We start from the raw sequence: 22,828 nt of genomic DNA, 5'->3' as shown, positions 1-22,828 counted from the left end.
GCTAACACATGAAAGCAATGGCCACAAAAAGTGGGAAATGAGGACCAGTTGCCGAACTAACTGCCGTGCAGCAGTTCTCAAATTTTTATGTTTACCTATCATCTCACACATTCTTGTGAAGCCACTCTGTTTTCCTATCAACAGATCTGTAACTTTGCTAATGTCCATCTGGCTCTCTACCAGTTTGACCATCATAAAATCATACACCCTGTAAAAACAGATGAAAACCAGGTCAAATCTACTCAGGTCATGATGCAAGGTTTTCAATCATCAGTAACCGCAGTCAGCATAGTCTGTGTATTTCAGAAGCGTCAATAGGAGTGCTAACACATGAATTTTCATGCTATAGTGACTCAGGTGTAATCCTATGAGAGATTATTGGTGAGAAATCAAATTATAAACATATTGATGATTAAACAGGCTGAAAAAATCTTTTTCATTATAAATTGTATTCCAAGTGGCTGGCACGAGATGTTTTCATGCCCAACAGTTATTGCTGGATAATAGAATGTATTTGATCAGCATTGGTATCCTAGATATTTGATTTATTTATTAATGTCAAAATTAAAAAAAAAAATGTTCTTCACCAGTTTCCTTTGAATGCCTTGTTTTAATTATGTACAGTGGAAATTATCATACCTGTGACATTCTCCCATTAGCCATGTTGAATGTTTTATAAAAACAATTGTTAAGAAATTGTGCTATGATCCATTTGTCTTTGAATTAATTCAAGGCAGTTGGGTGAAATAATTAGTTTTCAAATTTTTCAATTGCTCTTTAATTTTTAGATCTATATGAAGGCAAGTTATATACTGAAACATCTTGATGGATGATTGAGGGAGTTATCTAGAAATTTGCATTGTTCTATAATCAGTAAAAAAATTTCCTCCAATGGGCCTTCCATTATTGATCAGAGCAAGAATATTCTGTTTTGATGAACGTATCATTCATTGAGTATATTGTGCCAATGTTTTATTTTTTTTAGATAGTATATAGTATGCTGTACCAATGTTTTATTATTTTTATTTTTTAGATAAAACACAAATCCATTATTATATTCCATGAATTAAATTTCTAAGTTAAAGAATTACTTAGTCATAAAAACCACATAGTAAAAAGGGTATTGATATTAATATCAGTGAGCACAGGTTCAAAAATGGAATGAAGAAAATTCTGCATTATTATCAAAAGCTCCATCAGGACTGCAGTTGATCAGTAGAGCATGAAGGTTACACGCCACCTTTTCTCTGCCTTTTTGAAAAGAAAAAATGTGGGCTGATCTTATGCTAAAGAAACTAGTCATCATTTTAAGGTTAAAACCTAGAGAAAAAAATGACAAAAAATCCATTATTTACAGCTACAGTGTGACAGAATATTTATTGCCATTTAACTGTCTTCTAATGATATTGACATTTTTATTGAGAGTTAATCTTCTTGGTAACATATTTCTGATATCAATTAAGAAGGAAATGAGTATTGGAACTGTAAATTTGGAGGTACAGACCATTGTCTTGTGCCTTTTTTAAACACATATGAGAGCCTGTTTATATTAGCACATGGGCTTTTCCAGACGGAGATCATTCGCGATCTGAGTGAGACAAGAAGGCAATTTTCATATTTGTTCAAGGGAGTTCATTTTCAGAAGAGCATCAGCAGGAGCTTGTTATTGATTATTTTTACCCTCCCTCCCCCTTGAAATTTATTATTTAAATTTTTTTTCGTTTTATTTATCCCCCCCCCCTCCGCTCACAGCACTTGGAAAAGTTGGACACCCTGAAATTTTGAAGGAAATTACACATGGCAAATTTTGATGACCTGTACCCCAATTCTGGGAAAAGCCTTGATTAGCACAATCTTTATCATGTAATGATAGTTCGTCAGAAGTCCATTCATTTACAAAATGCAAAACTTCCCTAAAGGAATCTAAATCACTACGTTCTGATACAAATTGAAAAAAAATTGGATAAAGTTGTTATGAGAAAGATCCTCCAGTGTTTGGTGATCAGGGGCCTTGGCTGGCTACATTTCTTTGCTTTTTTATATCTGTGTATATTTTATGCATTTTTCTTACTGTTTCAGATCCTATATATTCCTGCACCATTTAGCAAGCCCTTTTTGGCTGTTTTAAAAATTGTAAAAGAGGACCTTGTAAGCAATACAAACAAGAGGAGACAGGTTCAAAGCCTGGGCCACCTTGGCCAGGCTTAAGGTAAAATGAATGAATCAGCTGTAGAAGTTTAAACTTCAAAATAAATAAAATGTCAACTTGTAATTGAATGATTATAATGTTTTTAGTTCATATATATCTGTTTAGATTTTGCAAAGGTTAATCAGTTTTTCAATTACCAGTGCCTTAGTCATAAATAATGTGGATTTTACATATATCTTTTATTTTATGGATAGACACTTTGTGTCTGGACATAGAGTAGCCATCATCTGTCGTTTTCTTTGACATGGTTGTGTATTTTAAACATAAACTCATTTCATTCTCAAGCCAGTGGCAGATTAAGGGGGGTGGGGGGAGTGTCAGGGGGGTCCCGACCCCCTCTTTGATTTTTGAAAAAATCACACCACTGTTCCCCTCTTGAAGTAAGAATTTTGATTATCTGAATCATAGTTCTAAACATAGTCAAATGGCACCGTTGGCCCTCTAAAATACCAAAGAATTTTGGGGCCCTTCATTAGGCCCCGAACACCACATTGGGAAGAGAAGGGGGGAGGGTTGGGTTTGTATCTCCCCCTTCAAATAATCCTGGATTCGCCCCTGCAAACTAAAAACCAAATTACAGTTTGAGGTTTGAAAATACTATAGCCTCGATAAATTTGATTTGAAAATATAAAATTTTTAATGAATTTTTCCAGTCACACATTGGTATTTTCATACCCTAGTGAGCTAGCTTGCTCACTATCCCTTTTAATGTGTTGGCTTTACAGTGCCCCTGAAGAACAGCATCAATTTTGAGTATCCTTCAATCAGAGGAACTGCTCTGAAGTGAATCTGCAGTTGAATGTCATTAGTCCAAAATGAAACGTAAAACATTTAATTTTGCTTTATTTTATTTTTTTTTTACTGTATTTAAATGTTAAAGGGATAAAAACTGTTCATAAGATATCCACATTTCAAAATAAATACATTGGAAACAACTCATAGAAATATGATAAATTCTATTTTTTCACAAAAATGGCAGTTAACGCAATTGTTTTGGAATTTGTTCTTGCTATCACATCATGTGACTTCCATAGATGGCTACACTCTTAAGAGATTATTACAAAAAGCCAAACTTTTTAGAAAAAAAAAAAAAAACGGGGACTGATTTTGAATGTGAGAATGAGTTCATTAACCATTGGTAAGTATGGGAAATTGTCCTTTACCCTAGGAAGATCAATTTTTTGGCCAAAATGAATGGTTGTTATCCCTTTAATTGAAAAATAAGTATTATATTTTTAAAAGAAAAAGGTATGCCATATATTTTTGTATTTTATTGCTTATCAAAAAACATTTGCTCCTGAAGATATAAACAAAAAATACATGTCCTTGCTGTGTGCCAAGTTTGACAGCTATGTCCGATTCCACTAAAAGTACTGCGCAATGGTTACACCAAAAATCAGTTTTTAAAGCAGAAAGGTGCTAAATTGTGTTGTGGCACTAATTTCTGATTGCAAGGTATTCTTCGTTCAAACTTCAAACTCAGCGTCAGTCATTTTACTTTGTTCTTTGTTTTGTCTGCACAAGATGATGTCAGCTCAAGGCAGGAAAGGCAGCTCCAGGTGGGACAAAGCTGTAACGTACGAAACAAATGTGGATACTCCAAATATGGATACTCCAGGCAAAATTTGGCCAAACACGCCCCCAGTATGCCAGTGGTCGCTAGAGTTGGTATTGCTGAATCAGATGTGGGTTATATAGAAATCAAAATAGAGCTGGCAATACCGAAATCTAGAACCTAGGGTATATTTTCAAGGCTTGATTTTTTATCTGTCTTCACAAAAGCGTGTTTAAGACATTTGTCATTATCCCTTCAAGATTTTACCCACTTTGCCCTTTCAGATGCTCAGCAATATACCTAGCAGTATTGGATTTAGTGTAATGTGTCATGAAAAAGGCCCCAGAAGTAGACACAAGAGTAGACATCAATAACTTTTATTGATTGGTCTTGTTTTTCTAAATTCTCTCAGCTATTGGTTTTTACAAAAGTAGTTCACGGGCTCAGCAAGCACCAATATACTGTATATTGCCAGTCAAACATCTTTTGGTAAACTAGTTTATGATTATTGTTTTATCAAGTAGACTTTGCTAATTAGTATGATGTTGCAGTTCTGGGATCAAAAGATCCTATGTTAATTTGAGTGCAAGTATGTCCTAAATAGAAAAAGTATCATGTAAAAGAGTTTTGTGACTATGCTGTTGCAGCATAATTCATTTCTAAAAATTGATTGGTCAAAAAACCAATATTTGGTATAGATTCAGGTTGATAGACCAATGAGATCAGGTTTGACATAAACCCAGTGTCTGCATATGGGAATTAGTTCAGATGTTTCTGTTGAACAAACAATTCCATCAGATCAATCCTCTGCCTCTATTGATTTCTCTCTGCTTTGGGCCCAGTACACACTGGTTTGGATATTATTGGAAAAAGTCCTGCATGCTAGGCTGTTTTCAGTTTGTTCAGCCATCTTGGAATAAGGACCACACATTCTTTGGGGGAAATATTGGTGGTGAAATCCTGCCCACCTTTTCTTTGGTTAGCTTTCTTATTATTTTCTGATAAGGTAAGTGAATGTACAATCTTTTTTTCACAATGAAGCATTTAATGTCACCCTTAAGTTTTTAGCCTTGTTTTCTTATTCCGCAGTTAAAATGGTTTAAATTAAAACATTAAGTAAGTTAGGTATAATTTGTAGTAAACTTGAATTCAAACATTTTCAGTGTACTTTTGATCATGAATATAATGTCCTTTTCACATGTCTATGGTACACTTTGAGTGCTCGGTGATTTAATACATTGGATATTATGTATAAGAGAGTCACTTAAATGGAGGTGGAGCACTCACCCCAACTCTTCATGGCCAATGAATTATTTTATGCCTTAACAGCAAGAAGTAAACTTGTGAAAATGAATAAAACACCCTGTAACATAATACCTATGAGGGCCTTTCAAAGTATACCAGTAGAGCTATATCACTAAAGTATACCACTTGTTATGAAATGGGCCAATTCCAGTCTATCAGTTGCAATTTCCTTTCATAATTTTTTTCTCCCTAACTGCTGATACAGACAGGAATAGACATGGCTATTGTATAAAAAATTGTTTTCAGTTTGTTATTCAAACAGCACAGAAAACATCAGGATCAGCTCACATCAGGATCAGCCCAAAAGGATGAAAAATATTAATATAGCCTATTTTCCAACATAGTATGGAAAATGTTTAGAGAATTTCTTTATAATGTAAATTTTGAAAAATGATTGAAAAAATTTCTACTTCCCTACCCACTCATGAATGTTAAAGAAAAAACCATTTTTTTTCCTTGGAACAAATGTGTCTGTAGTTTTGTTATATAAATTGAGGTGTTATCTAATGAAGTCAAAGAAAAAATACACCATTGAATGCTAGATATCCTGTAATTTCATTTACTTACTTTCATCTGTACATTTGAATAATTTTGTTATTCCTAAGTTTTGCACATCTTCAAGGTTTGCACAGACAGTACCTTGTTTTATCTTAATTGCTACCTTGTCTTTTTGTAAACGTGCAAATCTGTCTGAAAACAAACAAGTCATTTCATGATTTGTGTTTAATATCATTTAATTTAATGGCACATGTAAACTTTTTGTTCTTATGGAAATTGACGGTGCTGATTGACCAATCTTTCAAATTATTACCACGCCTCAGTTTACATACAGGTTGTGGTATTTTATGGTAGGAATGGGAATTGCAAGCTTTTTGTTCTTTGTCAGAGTACAATTTCAGATTGATATTATTGACCATCTTGATATTAGTGGAGAGGGCAAAAATACGTTTTTTCTTCTAATCCCTCAACTTAATGAAAGGGATAACAACTGTTCATTTTGGCCCAAAAATGGATTTTGCTGGGGTAAACGACAATTTTTCCATAGTTACCAATTGTTAATGAATCCATTCCCACATTCAAAGTTAGTCCCTGGTTATTTTCTTTAATTTTTTTTTTTTTTTTTTTTTTTTTTTTTGTAATGCTCTCTTAAGAGATTATTACAGAGTGTAGCCATCTACATGATGTGTTGTCAAGCACAAATTCCAGAATAATTATGTTAGCCACCCTTTCTTGGTATAATAGAATTAATTATATTTCTATGAGTTGTTTACAATATATTCATTGTGAAATATGGATATCTTATGAACAGTTGTTATCCCTTTAATAAATATATCTGTAACTCCACGAAACTGGGTGACAACAATGGGACATGGGCATCAAAATTTCAATATTGTGCCAATCTTGTGAGCACGTTTTCCACTGAGAATATGCATCGTATTTTGCTTCATATTCATAAATTTTGGAAAGTGTAACATTAAACACATTAAAAATGATCCAGCAAGGCAACTTTACAGTTGGGAAAGCACGCTACGATCCTGAATCGATGGTTAAACAGCAGTGACATGAAATCGTCTCTTATGAGTTACATGCCAAAAAGTAACTAATTCATGTGACTGGGTCATTACGTTACAGGCATGTAGCCAGCAAATTCAAAAGGGGGGTTCTTTTTCTGAAAAGTGGACCTTTTATAATGACGCCTTTGTGTACCTAGATCAAATTGTGTTCAAAATGGACTTTTATCTGACAAAAAGGGTGTTTCTTTCAAACCCCCTGAACCCCCCTGGCTACGGGCCTGCGTTATCAGTAGAAATTTCCACCATGTACGCTAGGTCCCTGGGCCGAATTTGAATGGGGAAACGAAACTACACACACATGTCTAAAGGAATCGAAACAGGATTTTGACATAACATCTGTGATTACATGCTCAGATGACAGGATTTCCTTACACGTTGTTGTTTTATGAAAAGCAGAGTGTAATTCAGGTTTTTTAATAAGTATAGTTCAAGTGTATGAGAGATCATACTTTGTACTGAAGTTGAAAATGGAAATGATGGTGATGCCAATGACCCATTTTCTTCACCCATCAAACGATGAAGAACAATTTTTCTAATGAGTTTAGAAGTATATTTTTCAGAAAGACATGTCTACCAATATATATCATTATCAGTATTATTTAAAACCCTCCTCTGAGTGTTTTGAAAATATTGAACTAAGAAAATTGCCACATGTGTCTGTGGAAATATGATAACAAGTAGATTTGATATTTTCTTTAATATAGAACATTTTATCAGTATTTGCACATGTATGTAGTTATCCATATGAGTCTCATTTGTTTAAAGTAATTTTGGAAATGACTTTAAGGAATCCAATCTGATAACTGATATATCAGTTACACCTTCCCATTGTCACCTATGCAGTTATTGTTTGCATCCAGAGGTATTATTGACAACTGAAAGAAATGCTGTAAGTTGTTTGTCTGTTCTCAAGAAGCATTCTATTATTAAGACAGTCACGACTGTTTGAAAAGTTGTGCTGTATAGTAAATAATATTAGTGAATTTTATATGAGGTTTTTTATTTCTTATACCACCTGCCCATTGTTAACATTGAGGTCATAGAGATATGATCTGTATGAAGGCATGAACTCAGGAATTAGATTATTCATTGCTTTATAAAGTAGGCATGTATCTTGCAAATCTTAGTTGGTGAAAAGTGTGAATAGGATGGTTCCGTTATAGAAAAAGGCCAAAGCCCCCACAAGTTAGGCCTAGTGCTTTCCAGGTGAGTCTGAGAAAGAACGGATTACATTTCATCAAAATTCCAATTTTAAAGTTATACCGTGAAACTAAAAAAAGCGGATTGTAAGGAGTGTCATTTCATTTAAATATCAACATTTTAAACAAAATGCTACTCCTGGAATCAGTTGAATGGTGAATGTTTGAAATAATTGGTTTGGGAATATGTATGTTTTGTGTTAGTAAGTGATTTACACCAACTGCAATTATAGATTCAGTTCATGCTTTTGAGTTTGTTAATCTATTATAGTTTGTTTCTTGTTGTGAAAAAAATGAAAAAAAAAAGAAGAAAGATTTGCAATAAACAGTTATGCTGGTTTTTCCTGGAATCGTACCACTTGGCCCCGGTAATATGGTATTTCAGCTGTTTTGGTGGTTTTTCCCTTACCCCTCTCTGCTTGACAATTGTTAAAATATCTTTGTTTACTTAATATAGACAGTATGAAAGTGCACTTGTTTCTTTATCATTTTTAACAATGTTAAATATTAAAGCTGAGAAGTGTTGATTTTTCAACTGTATAATTTTTTCTGTATATTTTAAGGTACATGCTATAATACTTAAAACTTGATAGTATTGTAACTGTACTTGTAACCACAAAGTGTGATGTAATGAATCTACCAGATGGTGAAGGTAAAAATTGTTTTATTGGCAAATAAATGCCTATTAATTTTTTAACCTCTAAACCTGTGCATTTATCAACTGTGACGGGTGGCATTTAGCACTGCCAGTGTTGAACATCAAATTCAAAATATGAGAAAAAAAAATTAATATAATTTCACGAACCATTTGTACAAAATCAAAATGATACTTGTTATATAATAAATTTAAGCAAAATCATTTGTAGTAATTGAATTTTAACAAAATTATTATAATAACCATTTGACTTTTTAAAATTAATTTTCCATTTGTAAGTAAAACACAATTTCTATTTGGCTTGCCTATGGGAAAGTTTCATTAAACAAGTTGTTCCAGGCCCTTAATCTCAAGATATTAGTGATTTATTTCTAGTTGCTACCATATCTGTGACACCAAGGTAACCAATGGGCAGAGTTTAAATGAAGCATGTATTTGGAATTATAGGAATAAAAACATCAGTTTGGTATGATCAGCTAGCTTTGGTACATGTAATGAGATGTGTATCTAGCTGCCTGTAGTATGTACATGGAATAGTGTTTGTTCTGTGAGCTTTGGTTACCAGACAGTGAATGTGGGTGGAGTGATATTTTACTCAGCTAAGTTTGGTCAAAATGAAACAAATGTTTTCACGGCTTTTTTGTGATGACAACATTAAATCATCTCTGAAAAGGCTTTCTCCGTGTTCATGTTGTTTTTGATGTAAGTGCATGAGTGTGTAGTGGTATTCATTTCCTCTTATTTTATTTCAGTGAAGGTAATGGTTATGTAGGTGATGTAAATGCAAGAATTGTATTTATTTTTAGTATTCTTGATTTTAGAAATAAGTAAGTTTAATTATTTGTTAATTATATGTAATTTTTTGATCGGGTGTATTTTTCAAATTCTGATATTTTAATACCAGAATGTAATAAGTACCTACTTTAATTTGTATATTGTTTAAACATATATTTATTAGACAGAAGTCACTAGTTTATTATCATTATTATTATTTAGATCATTGGCTGGATTCAGTCAATGATAATTGTCTGAAAATATTTGTTAGATGAATATTTTTCATGTCATGAAAAGATAGGTATTGACATACATGTATGTGGTTTATGTTTCAAAGTTGTAAGATACATTCGAATGCTCAGGAATTTACTGTGTAGTTATCACAGGAAAAGCTATTCCAAACTTGCTCTTATGAACTTAATGAAGTGGGTACGTAACACTGAATTTTTTAATCTTTAAATATGGTTTGAAAAGTAATTGTAATTTTTGTTATTTAAGGAAATTGCCATTTTCCTTCACGCTTAGAAGCAACATGAATTATGAAAACAGGTTGTTTATAAAGTTAACATGAGGTATGTGCATAGTATATCATTAGTGCATGTTACCAGAAATGAAAAATGCTGGTGTACATGTTATCATACATACTAGCCTTTTGAATACAAAATCCAATGTCATATGCGTCATTGGTCTCCTGTATTATTCAAATTTATTTGGACATTTCTGCTGTCAGGTCCCGAAAACAATTTCTTCTCTTTTAACCAAATAACTTATTTTTTACCTAATCATTATTTTTACCTAATTATTATTCAAGTGGACTAAAATGAATATTGTTTTCCTTTTTTGTAAGCTCAAGTGAATCAAATGTATCGTTTAGAACAAATTTTACATTTTGTCTTGAGCTTAGGTATTCATTGATGGTTTTACTAGGAATTTACAATGGTCTTCATTCATCACAGCAGTCCTGTGCTGAACTAATGGCTGGTTTTCCTGCAGTCATACATTGAGCCTCCCTATCCTTACTCTATAGCATTTAGTTATTTTTTCTTCTTTGTCAGTAGGCATGTGAGACCACGCTGCCAATTAATGCTCATTTCCGTTCCGAAGTAACTGCGGAGTCATTGGAATTGTTCTGTAATTGTTCTCAGTTTTAAGGCCAGGATATTACCAGATCCTCTTGCCTTCTGCCACTATGGTTATTGAATTATTAATGCTGTTCTCTGCATAATTACCCACAATGCCATGGGAGATATTGATTTGCTCAATCTGTCGATCAATGCAGAAGAAAATTGCAGCTTCAAAGTAGAAGACCAATAAGTGGAATATACTGACAGCTTCTTATTTACCATGGAAGAGGACTGATAAAACAACTCAAGTTTTATGGGCAGATATTAGGGAAATTACTAAGGACTACTATAGGATATATTTTCCATATTTTCAAGAGGATTGTTTCGGCGGTTTGAAGGTAGGATTTGGCCAGAGCTGGATTGATTGCCTTTCATGTCTGTCACAGGAGGCCAAGAAGGTTCAGCATAATTTATTGATCTGTTTCTCCTGTCTTTCTGTTACTGAGATCTCAGTGCCTCTATTGACCAAAACTGTTAGGAATACATTTTAGTTTTTGAAATCTTGGCCACTCTGTAATCTTCTTGGATATAAAAAAGGGTAAGGACATTACTTTATTTCATTCTATCTATTCGTGCAGCTACTGTAGGAAGTTGAAATGTATATCCTATATCACAAAAGCAGGATGGAGTTCATCTTAAGTCTATGTGCATGCCAGTCATGGTTGTGATTATTATCTTTCTCTTCACCTTTTAATATTAATCACACTTTATGTATATTGAACAGAAAATTTTAATGTGAGTGTTAGATTTGTGCCAAAATCTTAAAATTTGTTTAATGTTTTGGTCATTTTGAAAACTTGTGTTAGTTGACATTATCTTAAATCTCTGGGTTATACAATGTGTAAACATGGATATATATGTATTATATATGTGTTCAGTTTTACAGGTATATTCTGTTTAACACATGACCACGATCTGTGCCTTTTAGGTCAGTCTCAGCAATTTTTGTATTACTGCATGGACACAATTTTGACAGGTTACAATCAAGCCATATTAACCCTCATTTTTCAATATCTGATAGCATCCCAAATTCCGGGTTATAAGCATGCCAAGATGCTCAACAGTTGAATTTCCTCATTCCGTTGCTATTGATTCTGGCCATTTCATAGACCACTTCCCTCCTAAAGAGTTAAAACAATTTACTGAGTGAAAAATGTCAGATGGAAGGATAATACTGTGGAAAGGTCTCTCTTTATTGATCTTGTTTAAGCAATATTTCTTTCATATACTTAAAAATGAGAGTAAAGACTCTTAGATTATCATTTGTATGCAAATAATTACAGTAAATTAATATATTTTCTCAGTTATGTAATTACCATTTATATTGTTGTGAATGTAGTTGCAGTAGATGAATCATAATGCCGTTTCATCATCTTCCATAATCACAGTCTCATTCAGAGGTAGACGGCATTGTTAATGTGCATCAGCATACATTGACACCAATAGGTTATCACACTCCCCCACATTTCCTGGACCTGTTCATCTGGAAATTTTTCTCCCTCAGCTAATTTTGTGCTTATTCCATAACAACTGTTTTTCCAGCCTTGTTTAAAAAATGCCACAATAAACAACCTGCTGCAAAACAATACAGCTCCCATTGTGAATCTAAGGCATTGCAAATGTAATTGACTGAAGACTACAAGCCAGTGAGTGTAAATATCTGTGTATCATGATCCCAAGACATTTGTTCTAATGGCTGATATCTGAGTGATTGGTTTCCACTAACTAGCATATTGCTTTCCTAGTAGTGTGTACTGAGGAAATGCACGCCATTGTGGCGGAAGTATTTTTTATTTTATCTTTGGGGATTATGTCAAGTAGATCTGGACTGTGTGGAGATCAAAGGCTTTTAGAATGTGTGATATCCTTGGAGGATAGTTGAGATTTACTATGGACTTTAACTTGCTGAATATAAAATTGGCTGTTGGTAAAAATTCACCACTTTTCTTGGCTATGGTTTGGTTTCTATTTCTGTCCAGGCCTCATAAATGATAATAGCTGTTTGCTAACATAAGCCTTAGATTTAGGAACTTAATTAACATGGGAATATTTTTAACTTTAAGTGATGATTTTATTACTAGTGAAAATTAAGCTATGATATTTGGCACATATAATTTTATCTGCCTTTCATCTGTTGCATTAGTCTATATTTAGCCGTAGAGGTCTGGAAATTTTGAAAATCTGCAATTTAAAAAGGTCTGACTGCACCCCTGCCATGAGCACAGCATTGGACCACACAAACAATTTGGCCAGTCCTGGTCTTTAGTCCTGGTCTCTGGCTGTATACATACTGCTTCCTTTACTTTTCGTAATTTGACTGCAGTGCACTCTCAACAATCTCTGGCTTATACAGAATGTACTGAATGGATAGATAAGCTGATGTATGGTTTGTGAATCCTATCCTGTGCTTGTGGCAACTAATTTTGGGCTTCTTAATTTGTGGCTCAAGGTGTTAATTTAGGCATTTGTGCTCACAAAGGCTCGAGTTCTAATTCCTTTATAAGGCCTGTCTGTATAGATTATTTAAAATGCATAGGGGTGAATTTTTGAAAAAAAAAGACTCAAAATACTTATTTTTTTCCTGTCCAATATCCTAACCCAGTATCAAGTCCCAATACTTGGTCTTCAAGGAAGTAGGGAAGTGCAGTCACAACTGATTTTATGTTGAAGGCATTGTGGTATTGACCCTGTACAGTTATCATTTTACAAAGCCTTGTTTTGTAAGTGATTGTATTATCTAAAACTGCAGACTTCAATTATGTCCCCGTAGATCTTGCTTTGTCAAATATATGCACAGAATGCTTGACAGCAAGAAAATGTCAACCTACATTTGTGGGTAAATTACAAAAAATAATTATTTTCATTGTGTATCTTAAGTTGAGAAACTAACATACTTCAACTTCTAATTAATATCTAAATATATCCCTTTCAGTAAGTCATAATTGCCTTCTTTATTGTGGCAATACTTGGGATCATTGATCAAATCAAACTGACGTCAATTCCAAATGTTTCCCGGCAACCACAAGGAAAAGATGTTTTTCTTGTGAGGCTTTCTGACTGTCTCCCACTGCGAGAAAATCAATGTTTTGTTCACGTAAATTAATAGATTTGGATTTCATTCTGAGGACATGGAAGACAAGAGGGTGCATATTCAACTCTAAATGACTGAATACGAACTCTATATTGACCTTTTCTCTTGAAAAATTAAATAATATCATTTTGTTGCTCTGGGTGGGAAGTAAACAAGTTTTGGCTAATTTGGCTTTTTATTCCAGGTCAAATTGCTAATATAGTTTTAAAGGATTTAAATTAATTAGATGTACCATTCAAAACAAAACTAGGCATACAAAATGTGAACAACAACTGATGTGTGTGTGTGTAAGAAGAGTTCTTTAGGGTTGTGAAACAAAACAAGTGATCAAGATGGAATATTGATCATTTTGTCATTTTTGACCAGTTTTGCACCACATGTACACCCACACATCAGTTGACAATATGTGATATGAAGGTAGTTTTATACTTATGTATGAAAATAAAGTACCTATCCTATGACATCTTTTTATCTAAGTGACTCAAATCTTATTTCAGTCAGTCAACAAAATAAATGAAAAGGATTTGACTAACAACTGAGACAGAAATAGGGTCAAAGTCCACATTTTTTGTAAAATGAAATTATAGTTTATGAATCATTTATTTCATGTACACTATTGCTCAAAACTACCCCCCTGTAAAATAGATCATTCAGGTTAAGGGGATTCAATGCATAATGAGTGCCCATGTTTGACAAATGTTTATTCCCTGTTTCTTTTACATAAAGCACTTCTCCTACGTGTAATAAATAGCAAAAATTCCCCATTTTCTTGTTTTATTCACCAATTTTGCACACAGGGTAGCCCACCAATTATGCTGCTTTGTATACGTGTGTGAGATACTGACTCTGTAACTTAGTAAGATATTATCATGAAAATTGGCATGTTGGATGACTGGGGTGCCATTGCTTTTGTATTTTTTGTTTGTTTGTTTAGGAGATATGCACCCCAGGTTCCATTAAATAGAGGCAGTATTTAGTCCTCTTTATCAATTAAATAATAAGTAAGCCTTTAAAAAATTTCCCAGCAATGACTAATAGTATAAAAGAGTAACTATTGCATAAAGTGTCTATTTACAGGTTTTGGAACCCAATTTAAGCAATATTTTGAATTTGCAGCACTTAATGACACTAATTATTTTTTTTTCTTTGCACATGCAGGTAAAAGTCCTCAGCTACCATTTATATCATGAACATGGAGGCAGTTGGAGCTCGCCTACGGCGGGCCATACAGTCAACAACCCAAGCTGTGGTAGATGAGGTATCTGGGTCAGGGTCAGGAGATGAGGCTGGTCCTACACCAACTGCAGGACCCAAGGACCTGAAAGACAAACTGAAAGATGAAATGATGGGCTTGATCAACAAGATACCCTGTAAGGATATGTGTATGATAGATGTATATTCTATGGCACCTGGATTATCTAAAATGGTGTTTAGAACAATCCTGATGGCTGTAGGAAAATGATTAATATGTCAACCACAAAGCTTATGATGGTGCAGCTGTTGCATGACTAGTTCAAGGGATTAAATGTAATAGCTATCTATAAAGTACATAAATTATTATTGGTGTGAGGTTTATTTATGATATAGCCTTTTGATTCAGAAAATCAAAATTTTAGTTACCTGTCAGAGTTCAAAATATCTGCAATGAAATTGTTCTGCTTAAAATTGGACATAATTGCCTCTTAAGCCTAGCTTATAAGATAAAATGAGGTTATTTGAGATTAACTGATAAGTAAAAAATCACTTTCTTATTGGAATGGATGTCATATTTGAGTACATTATGTATATATACATAAACCAAACAAATTATTCTTAATTGCACACAGACTCATTTAACATCTGGTTTATCATTTTTGTATGCTTTGGGTTTGGGTATGTATCCTGTAATTGTGCTCAAGATGTCTAGTTTGATTATATTTTAGTGGTGTTTTATGAGAGACATTTTCCGCCTTGAGAGCTGATTAAATTCTAAATTCTTTTGGCTATCATTCTCTTTCCCTTTGTTGTCAAACCATGACAGAATTGACTGTAGATGAGCCCATTATTTCAAATAACCTTTTTTTTCAGTGGATGAATGTTATATAAAAAAACTACTTTTGACATTGATATCAGAATTGGCTCTTACCATTTTTTGGACAGTAATCAATGTCCTTCTTGTAAATTTTGATTTTCTTGGGGTCTTCTGACTTGTAATATTTTTAAAATAGAGAGATACAGGAAAAGGAAAGTGTTTCCCCTATTTCTAGAGTTTATGTTACCATTTCTAGTATGTGAAATCTTAAAGTATATTATTTTCCTTTCAGTACCTCTGCCAGCCATTATTGCCATTGCCGTTGCCTCTGTACTATTACTTTGCTGTATATGCATTTGTATATGTAAGAAATGCATCTGCAAGAAAAAGAAGAAGGATCAGAAGGGCAAGGGCAAAGGAGCTGTAGATCTCAAAAATGTACAGCTACTTGGAAGTTCATACAAGGAAAAGGTACAGTTGAAATTTAATTCGTGTTGATCAAACTGTTATCGCTCACCTGTACAACCCATAAAACAAGTAACACACCATTTGTTTTTTCAACTTGTTTGTAGAAAATTATCTATCACTGAATTGTAATTCTAAAAATAGCAATTAAGACAATAAAAAGTTAACTTTTTCCCTCAGGTTCAGCCAGATCTAGAGGAACTAGAGGTGAATATGGAGGACAACGAAGATAGGAAAAGCGAAGAAGAAGAACCGGAAAAATTAGGAAGACTTCAGTTCAAGTTGGATTATGACTTCACAAAAGGAGAGGTGTGTATGTTTATCATGATACCTTTATTTTAGTTCACCACCAGTCTGATTGTTTAAAGGGATGGCACTGGCAATTTCAGCTAATAGCTTGATCCAGAATGAATATTTTATAAGCAGTCTATAAAGGAGTACGTATTGATTCTGATATATGGCCTGGAGATGGATGAACTAGAATATGTGTATTATGGAAAGTGCATGTCTGTTAACTAAGACCAAAAGTATCTTGTCCTTCAAAGTTATTTTCACAAGATTGCTGGATCCATGTCGATTTATCATGTTTGGACGCAGATGGTACTCCACATCTATCCACAAAAATCTTCCTTTTTAGCCATTTCATTTGATGCAGAATAAATAATTCAGTAGTATACAACTTACCCAAGTGCCTGGACAAGAAACACAACACAAATTACTGATAATATTGAATGAATCTTGAAAGCCGTGAATTCATCAGGCAGAACCTTTTCACTTGTGATTAATATTACCAAAAGAGCAGAAAAAGTCATAGGGGCACAACTTATTTCCAAAAGAAATACGAAAAATAAAAGTTATCTTTGTATGATTTTTGATCTATATAAACCAACAACTAGTATGAGATACCAAGCATTATCTAATGTAATTAAGGCATGATAAAACACCAACAGTGTCAGTGACTTTAAAAATTTTTTTCGTGCTCTTTTATTTGTTCACCAGCTTTATATCAGTACCATTATGTTTTTGTCTATGTATTGAATGCACTTTGCAAAAAAGAACATAGCTTCAGAACTGCAGGACATGGATTAGTACGATAGATGATGATCACAGTTGGTGCAAACACACCTGTTTTTGTCTTCACCTCCCTACCTTCATTTTGTTCACCTACAGAGCTAGTCTAGTAGCAACATTTCTCAATACCTCAGTCACTTTCATTGTATTTTGATTGATCTTTCTTGTTGGCATCCATATAGATGGATAGAAATTTCTGCTTGAGCCTCTAGGGACATCTTTATAGGTAGTCAGAGAATAGAATTGCTGTTTTGTGTGATCTGATTGCCTAGATTGACTTGTTATGCATGTCTTTGAATATTTACAACATGCTCAGTGCTCGGTGGGAATCTCGGTCCAAAGCAGTTACACAACACAAAATCTAGCAAATGGCATTTCCTTTCTTAGAGTAAAAGGTTTATTTTTCATCCTGAAATTTTATGCTTATTGGACAGCACACATGTAGATTTTGATACTTGGAAAAGTTGGATAATAACTTTTACTTATTCAAGTTATTTTACAACCAACATTGTGCGACATAAGTTTCAAAAATAGTGCTTTGCATAAATATGTCTTAAGACTGATAAGAAGAGCAAATAAAAAACCACCAACAGAACCTACATTTAGCCTAAAACAAATATTGGACTTCTACCTTCTAACTAGTGAGATGAAGCATACTGTTATCAGAAATAAAAAGGGTTGTATTGGATCTGTGCAATTCACCAAAATGATCTTAATATTGATTTTAAACATAAGATGATGTTGCTGCCATGTCACAATGTTTTTGTAAATGTATATTAATTGCCCTTATGTCTTTGACTGGGGCAAATAAGTTAAATAGTAAAAGAACAAGTGATAATTTGGCCTTAAGCAAGGCCTCTTTTTTTTAATGGTAATGAAAAAAATTAAAATTATAGGCAAATATATGCATGACAAAATTAATTTTTGAAGAAAACACAACTATTCAGATTTATGAGAATAAAGTAGGTAACAGGGCTTTACAGTAATTAGATTAATGAATAACCTTAGTGGGCTTGCGTTTCTTAACCCACTGTTATCCAGAATGAGTTGTGCTGCTTCTCACTTGCAGCTGTGTGTGCCACTCTGTTTGTGTCAATAGTGTAAGTGATGGAAAGGCAAAAATATATATTTAATTTGTTCCAGCTGTCAGTGACAGTTATCCAGGGTGCAGAGTTGCCAGGTTTGGACATGTCTGGGACATCAGACCCTTATGTCAAGGTTTTCTTACTGCCAGACAAGAAGAAGAAGTATGAGACAAAAGTGCACCGTAAAACTCTGAACCCAGTATTCAATGAGACATTCATGTTCAAGGTAAGCAAATTTGGCTGGGAAATATAAATATGCTGCTGATAAATATAAATATGCTGCACAAAGAATAATATGCTATTAATTAAAGTGTTTAAAGTAAACTGTTTATTTAACAAACTCATCATCCCATGCTTTTCATGATGGTTATGGTATATATAATGTATATATTAAATATTATATATATATATATACATGTTTCAGGCAACCCTTATCTAAACCTATCAGTTTGTCACAACATATGATTTATTTAACATTTCTTGGCACATATCCCAAGATAACCCCTACCCCCTCCCTAAATACCCATTTTTTCTAAATTATTCCAGGTGCCATTTGCTGATGTGGCCTGCAAGACCCTGGTGATGGCTGTGTATGACTTTGATCGTTTCTCTAAGCATGACCAAATTGGCAAGGTGGAGGTACCCCTGAACTCTGTGGACTTAGGACAGGTGCTAGAGGAGTGGAGAGATCTGCAGAGCCCAGACTCTGATGAAAAGGTAGGATAAGATAGGCTGGCAATATTAAGGTTATTTTATCTCAGTGGAAAGCTGAGGCCATGACTAAGTTTGTTATCATTGTTGACATTGCTGAAAGCATTTTGATGGCTTATAGTACTGTATTTGAGTATCTTAAAATAAATATTTCAAAAAAAAAAGATTTTCAGTTATGAAATGTGTTTCATCACGCATTGCTATGATGTTGGTCTGTTTTGAAAGTTAAGCATCCAAAGTGTAACAAAGAAAAAAGAAAAGTAGATTGTAAAGGAAAAATGAGTATTTGTTGCATTAATTTTTTTTTCTTGAAATAACTTTTTTTTCGTTTGCAGGAGAACAAACTTGGAGATATTTGTTTCTCCCTGCGTTATGTTCCCACAGCTGGCAAATTGACCGTGGTCATCTTAGAGGCTAAGAATCTCAAAAAGATGGATGTTGGTGGTCTATCAGGTATGACAGATGAGCCCTCTGCTTTGACAGAAGGAGTTGGAATTTTATACATTATTATAATTTGTGCAGAGCTCTGAAATCTCCGCTTGTTTGCCAAGTTTCGGAGTTGTTAGATATTTTTATTATAAGTGTTTTTTATTATTTAGAACCAGAAAGAATTTTTAAATATCTGCCACTCTATTTGTACAAATCATGGAAATTCTATTTGAATGTCTGAATTTGGATTCATTTTAGGAATAAGTCAACTTCTTAGACTTGGCATATAAATGCTTAAGTTGAAGGTGTATGTAATATGCATGTCTGAATATGTTCTCACTGCAGTTGCTATAACTATAGATTCCAAGTTGGAATCAGTGACTCAATAGGTTAAAATTAACAGTAGATATAAGAATTTAAGTGCTTTTCTAATATCACTGCTTCAGATTTAAATAAGTTGGTCATTATTAAAAATCTACAGCTTCTGCAGAAAAAAACAAAACAAAAAAATTGCATATTCGAGCTATTAATCCAGGTGTAAAACTAAACTGTGGAGTGACATGTCTAAGGTTTAGATACAAGGTGAAAAGAATATAATCCAATATGAAAGAGTGTTATTAATTTGATCTAGTCATACATATTTCTGTCTAAAGTATTTCTTAATACCCTACTACGTATTATTTGCTGGAAATATCATGTTTACCGAGAACTGCACCATTTCTGACTGAATTATATATGAACCAAGATGAAATAAACAAATCACAGCTTGATCGATGACGCACGTTTTAATAGTTCAATAAATGAGGAAAGGCAGACATTTTGAGTATACCAGTAGTTTCATGTCACTGCACAGTTTGCAATCTGTCAAATACAAATATTTCAAAGCGAACCACTTTACCTGCATTGGTGTCATGTGTTAAGTGGATTATGCAGATACTGAAGTCTTTCAACTCTTCATATATGTAGTAAAAGTTTTTGGATATCGTACAAAATAATTTTATGAGATATAGATACAAGAGTACATGAGGCTGGTATATATTATTAAAATCTTGACCCAAATACCAGCAAATTTCAAGTGTTATATCCATTAAAAATGCCACCCCTCCCATAACAAAGTTGCTTCACTGTGTATTCAAGTACCAGGTATATCAATATGAAGTCTTGACTATGAATTTCATTGTTTGGTCATAAAACCTGTATATCCTGTGCTGCAAATAATTGTAGATTCAGGACATTTGGTCATTTGGAATTTAATAAACAGATGCTGTTTTGTAAACAAACTCGAATAGATACACCTGTGAAAGTAAGATCAATTTACTTTTACTACTTCAAAATAGCAGATTTGATACTTTTTTGCACTTTTAGCGAGGTTCTCAGACTGCAGATAAAGCATTCCAAAACAAACCAATGCAACTGTATTTCTGTGATGGTGGGTGCTTTAACAAACCGTGGTCAAATCTTTCTTTAAGCAACTTTAGGCCAAGTTATTGAAAACAACTTGGCAAGAACAAAAAATAAAATTTGATTCCACTCCCTGTTTTAATTTGTTTTTAAATTATATGTACAACATGTATCTGCTCATGCATGGAACACAACATTTCTTTTCAACCCTCATGTAATGGAAATCAAGTGAAGTCTGAATAATGCATCATCTCTTTAATCTTCCGTGGCTTCCCAACCCCTGCTTTTATATATTTCTTGGATATTCCCTATTGTAGTGTTGTTGCTTTTTATGTTTTCTTTACTTTTCAAGAAGAAAAGCATTTTGACTTGTGGCTTTTCCATTTCACAATTTTTAATCATGTTTTTGTATCTATTATCATGGATGTATTTACGTATATTTTATCTTTTGATGTTATTTTTTGTGCTCTTTGTGAATATTTCTCATTTTATATTGTATTTCACGTAGTGCTACATGATATTTGAGTAATATTTTTTTACATGACTGTAATTTTTAAGTTTTTCAAATTCTTTAGAATGCATCTACCTGATTTGTTTGTCTGACATTAGATTTGACTTTTAATTTGAAATCTAATATAAGAAAGTAATGTTTGTGCATTTTGTCTTAGTTATGTGAGCACCAGTATTATTGTTTTCATTAGATTGTTTTACCTTATTTCTGCCTCACAGATCCTTACGTGAAAATAGCCCTCTATCAAGGCACCAAACGCCTCAAGAAAAAGAAAACCACCATAAAGAAGCATACCTTGAATCCCTACTACAACGAATCCTTTACATTTGAAGTTCCATTTGAGCAGATCCAGGTAGTGTAAAATGTGTCGAATATATATGTATTTATATATGTTTTTTCATACCACAGTGCTGCATGCTTGTATTAATTCTATATTCAATATTCTATATTTCAGGTCAGTGTGCTAAACTGGTCTCCATAGCCACGTGTAGATTAACACTTGTTTATATCTGTCTCCATTTACAGCATTTAAGGATGCATTTATCAACAGCAACAGCAGAGAGCTGGGAGATGATGAATTGTTTGTGTATGTCTACAAATCATGTTCACATCAGTTCACACTTTCTACTGCATTAAGTTACCTTATCTCATTCATCTTCCTTGATACATCAAAAATTTCCTGGCCTTTTTGAAAAAGACAAGAAACTGACATGACTGATCATCTTGAAAATTATTTACTCAACCACTGATAGTTTCTTCTCCAAGGAAGATAAAAATTGATTACCTAGAATTGTGGGTGCTGCATAGGTCAATATCCAGTGTTGTATATAATATAAACTGCAGCTCCAAAGAGATTATCCTGGTATTCTAGGGCTAAATGGTAAATTAAGTACACAGCAGTGGAAACTGTGCATCTGATAGAATTATTGATGAGCAGACAAAATACAAGCAGCAGCAGATTGTGACAATAAACAATTCAGATACGCAGTAATGTACTGAAATAATAAAAACCTGGTCAAGAGAATGTCATTTTTGGCAAAGTGCATTCATCTTTGTATGCATATTTTATTGTCATGCTGCTGTTAATTCATCAGATACAACACATTGGCCATCCAGGATGCATGCTGTTATATATTTGTTGTTGATGCATGAATATGATTGAACATTAATTTGAATTTTTCTGCCATCAGACCCCTATGTGAAATTGTCACTGATGTTGAATGGGAAGCGGATAAAGAAGAAAAAGACTAATATCAGGTTTAAGACGCTGAATCCATACTATAACGAATCATTTGCATTCGAAGTTCCCTTTGAACAGATCCAGGTATAAGTGGTGTAGATTCTATATGCACTCATTTGTTTCAAAATTTGTTTTAGAAGTGCTAGAGTGCAAGGTCTTGATTTTTGTCATTATTTATTATTCCTCAGTTTTCTGTATTTAATTTCAGTCCATATCTGTCATTGTGTTATCATATTTGATGTGTTGTGCATTGCATTTATAGTGTGTTCAAGGTGCTAGCCAAGGATATTGTGATGCCTCTGAACTTTGTCTTTATAGAAGGCAGTTCAAATTGAGTATTAAAAAATTGATTTATCTATATGTTTTGGTAAAAAAAAAATGTTAAAGAAATGTTTTCATTATTGTGTATTATATTCCA

At 33.4% G+C, this 22,828-nt stretch overlaps 1 protein-coding gene across 4 annotated transcripts in view; it reads left to right on the top strand.

Moving 5' to 3' along the window:
* Positions 1-22,828, top strand: part of LOC106154905 (synaptotagmin-1) — a 28,227-nt gene that overhangs the window by 704 nt on the left and 4,695 nt on the right. The window contains exons 2-9 of one of the 4 annotated variants that reach the window (XM_013529462.2): positions 2,080-2,209; positions 14,645-14,856; positions 15,790-15,968; positions 16,143-16,271; positions 18,177-18,344; positions 18,665-18,835; positions 19,165-19,282; positions 22,361-22,494. In XM_013529462.2, the coding sequence (XP_013384916.1) occupies positions 14,673-14,856; positions 15,790-15,968; positions 16,143-16,271; positions 18,177-18,344; positions 18,665-18,835; positions 19,165-19,282; positions 22,361-22,494 (1,083 nt within the window). In that variant the 5' untranslated portion in view covers positions 2,080-2,209; positions 14,645-14,672. Of the gene's footprint in view, positions 1-2,079; positions 2,210-4,619; positions 4,771-10,538; positions 10,734-14,644; positions 14,857-15,789; positions 15,969-16,142; positions 16,272-18,176; positions 18,345-18,664; positions 18,836-19,164; positions 19,283-21,388; positions 21,523-22,360; positions 22,495-22,828 lie in introns of those variants that run through there. The other 3 variants (XM_013529461.2, XM_013529469.2, XM_013529477.2) reach the window with 3 other exon arrangements.

This window comes from Lingula anatina, chromosome 1 (genome assembly GCF_051362555.1).
Source record: "Lingula anatina isolate TDL-2025a chromosome 1, LinAna3.0, whole genome shotgun sequence".
NCBI lineage: Eukaryota > Metazoa > Brachiopoda > Lingulata > Lingulida > Lingulidae > Lingula > Lingula anatina.
The sequence above is the reverse complement of the archived record's forward strand: the minus strand, read 5'-3'. Positions and strand labels throughout refer to the sequence as shown.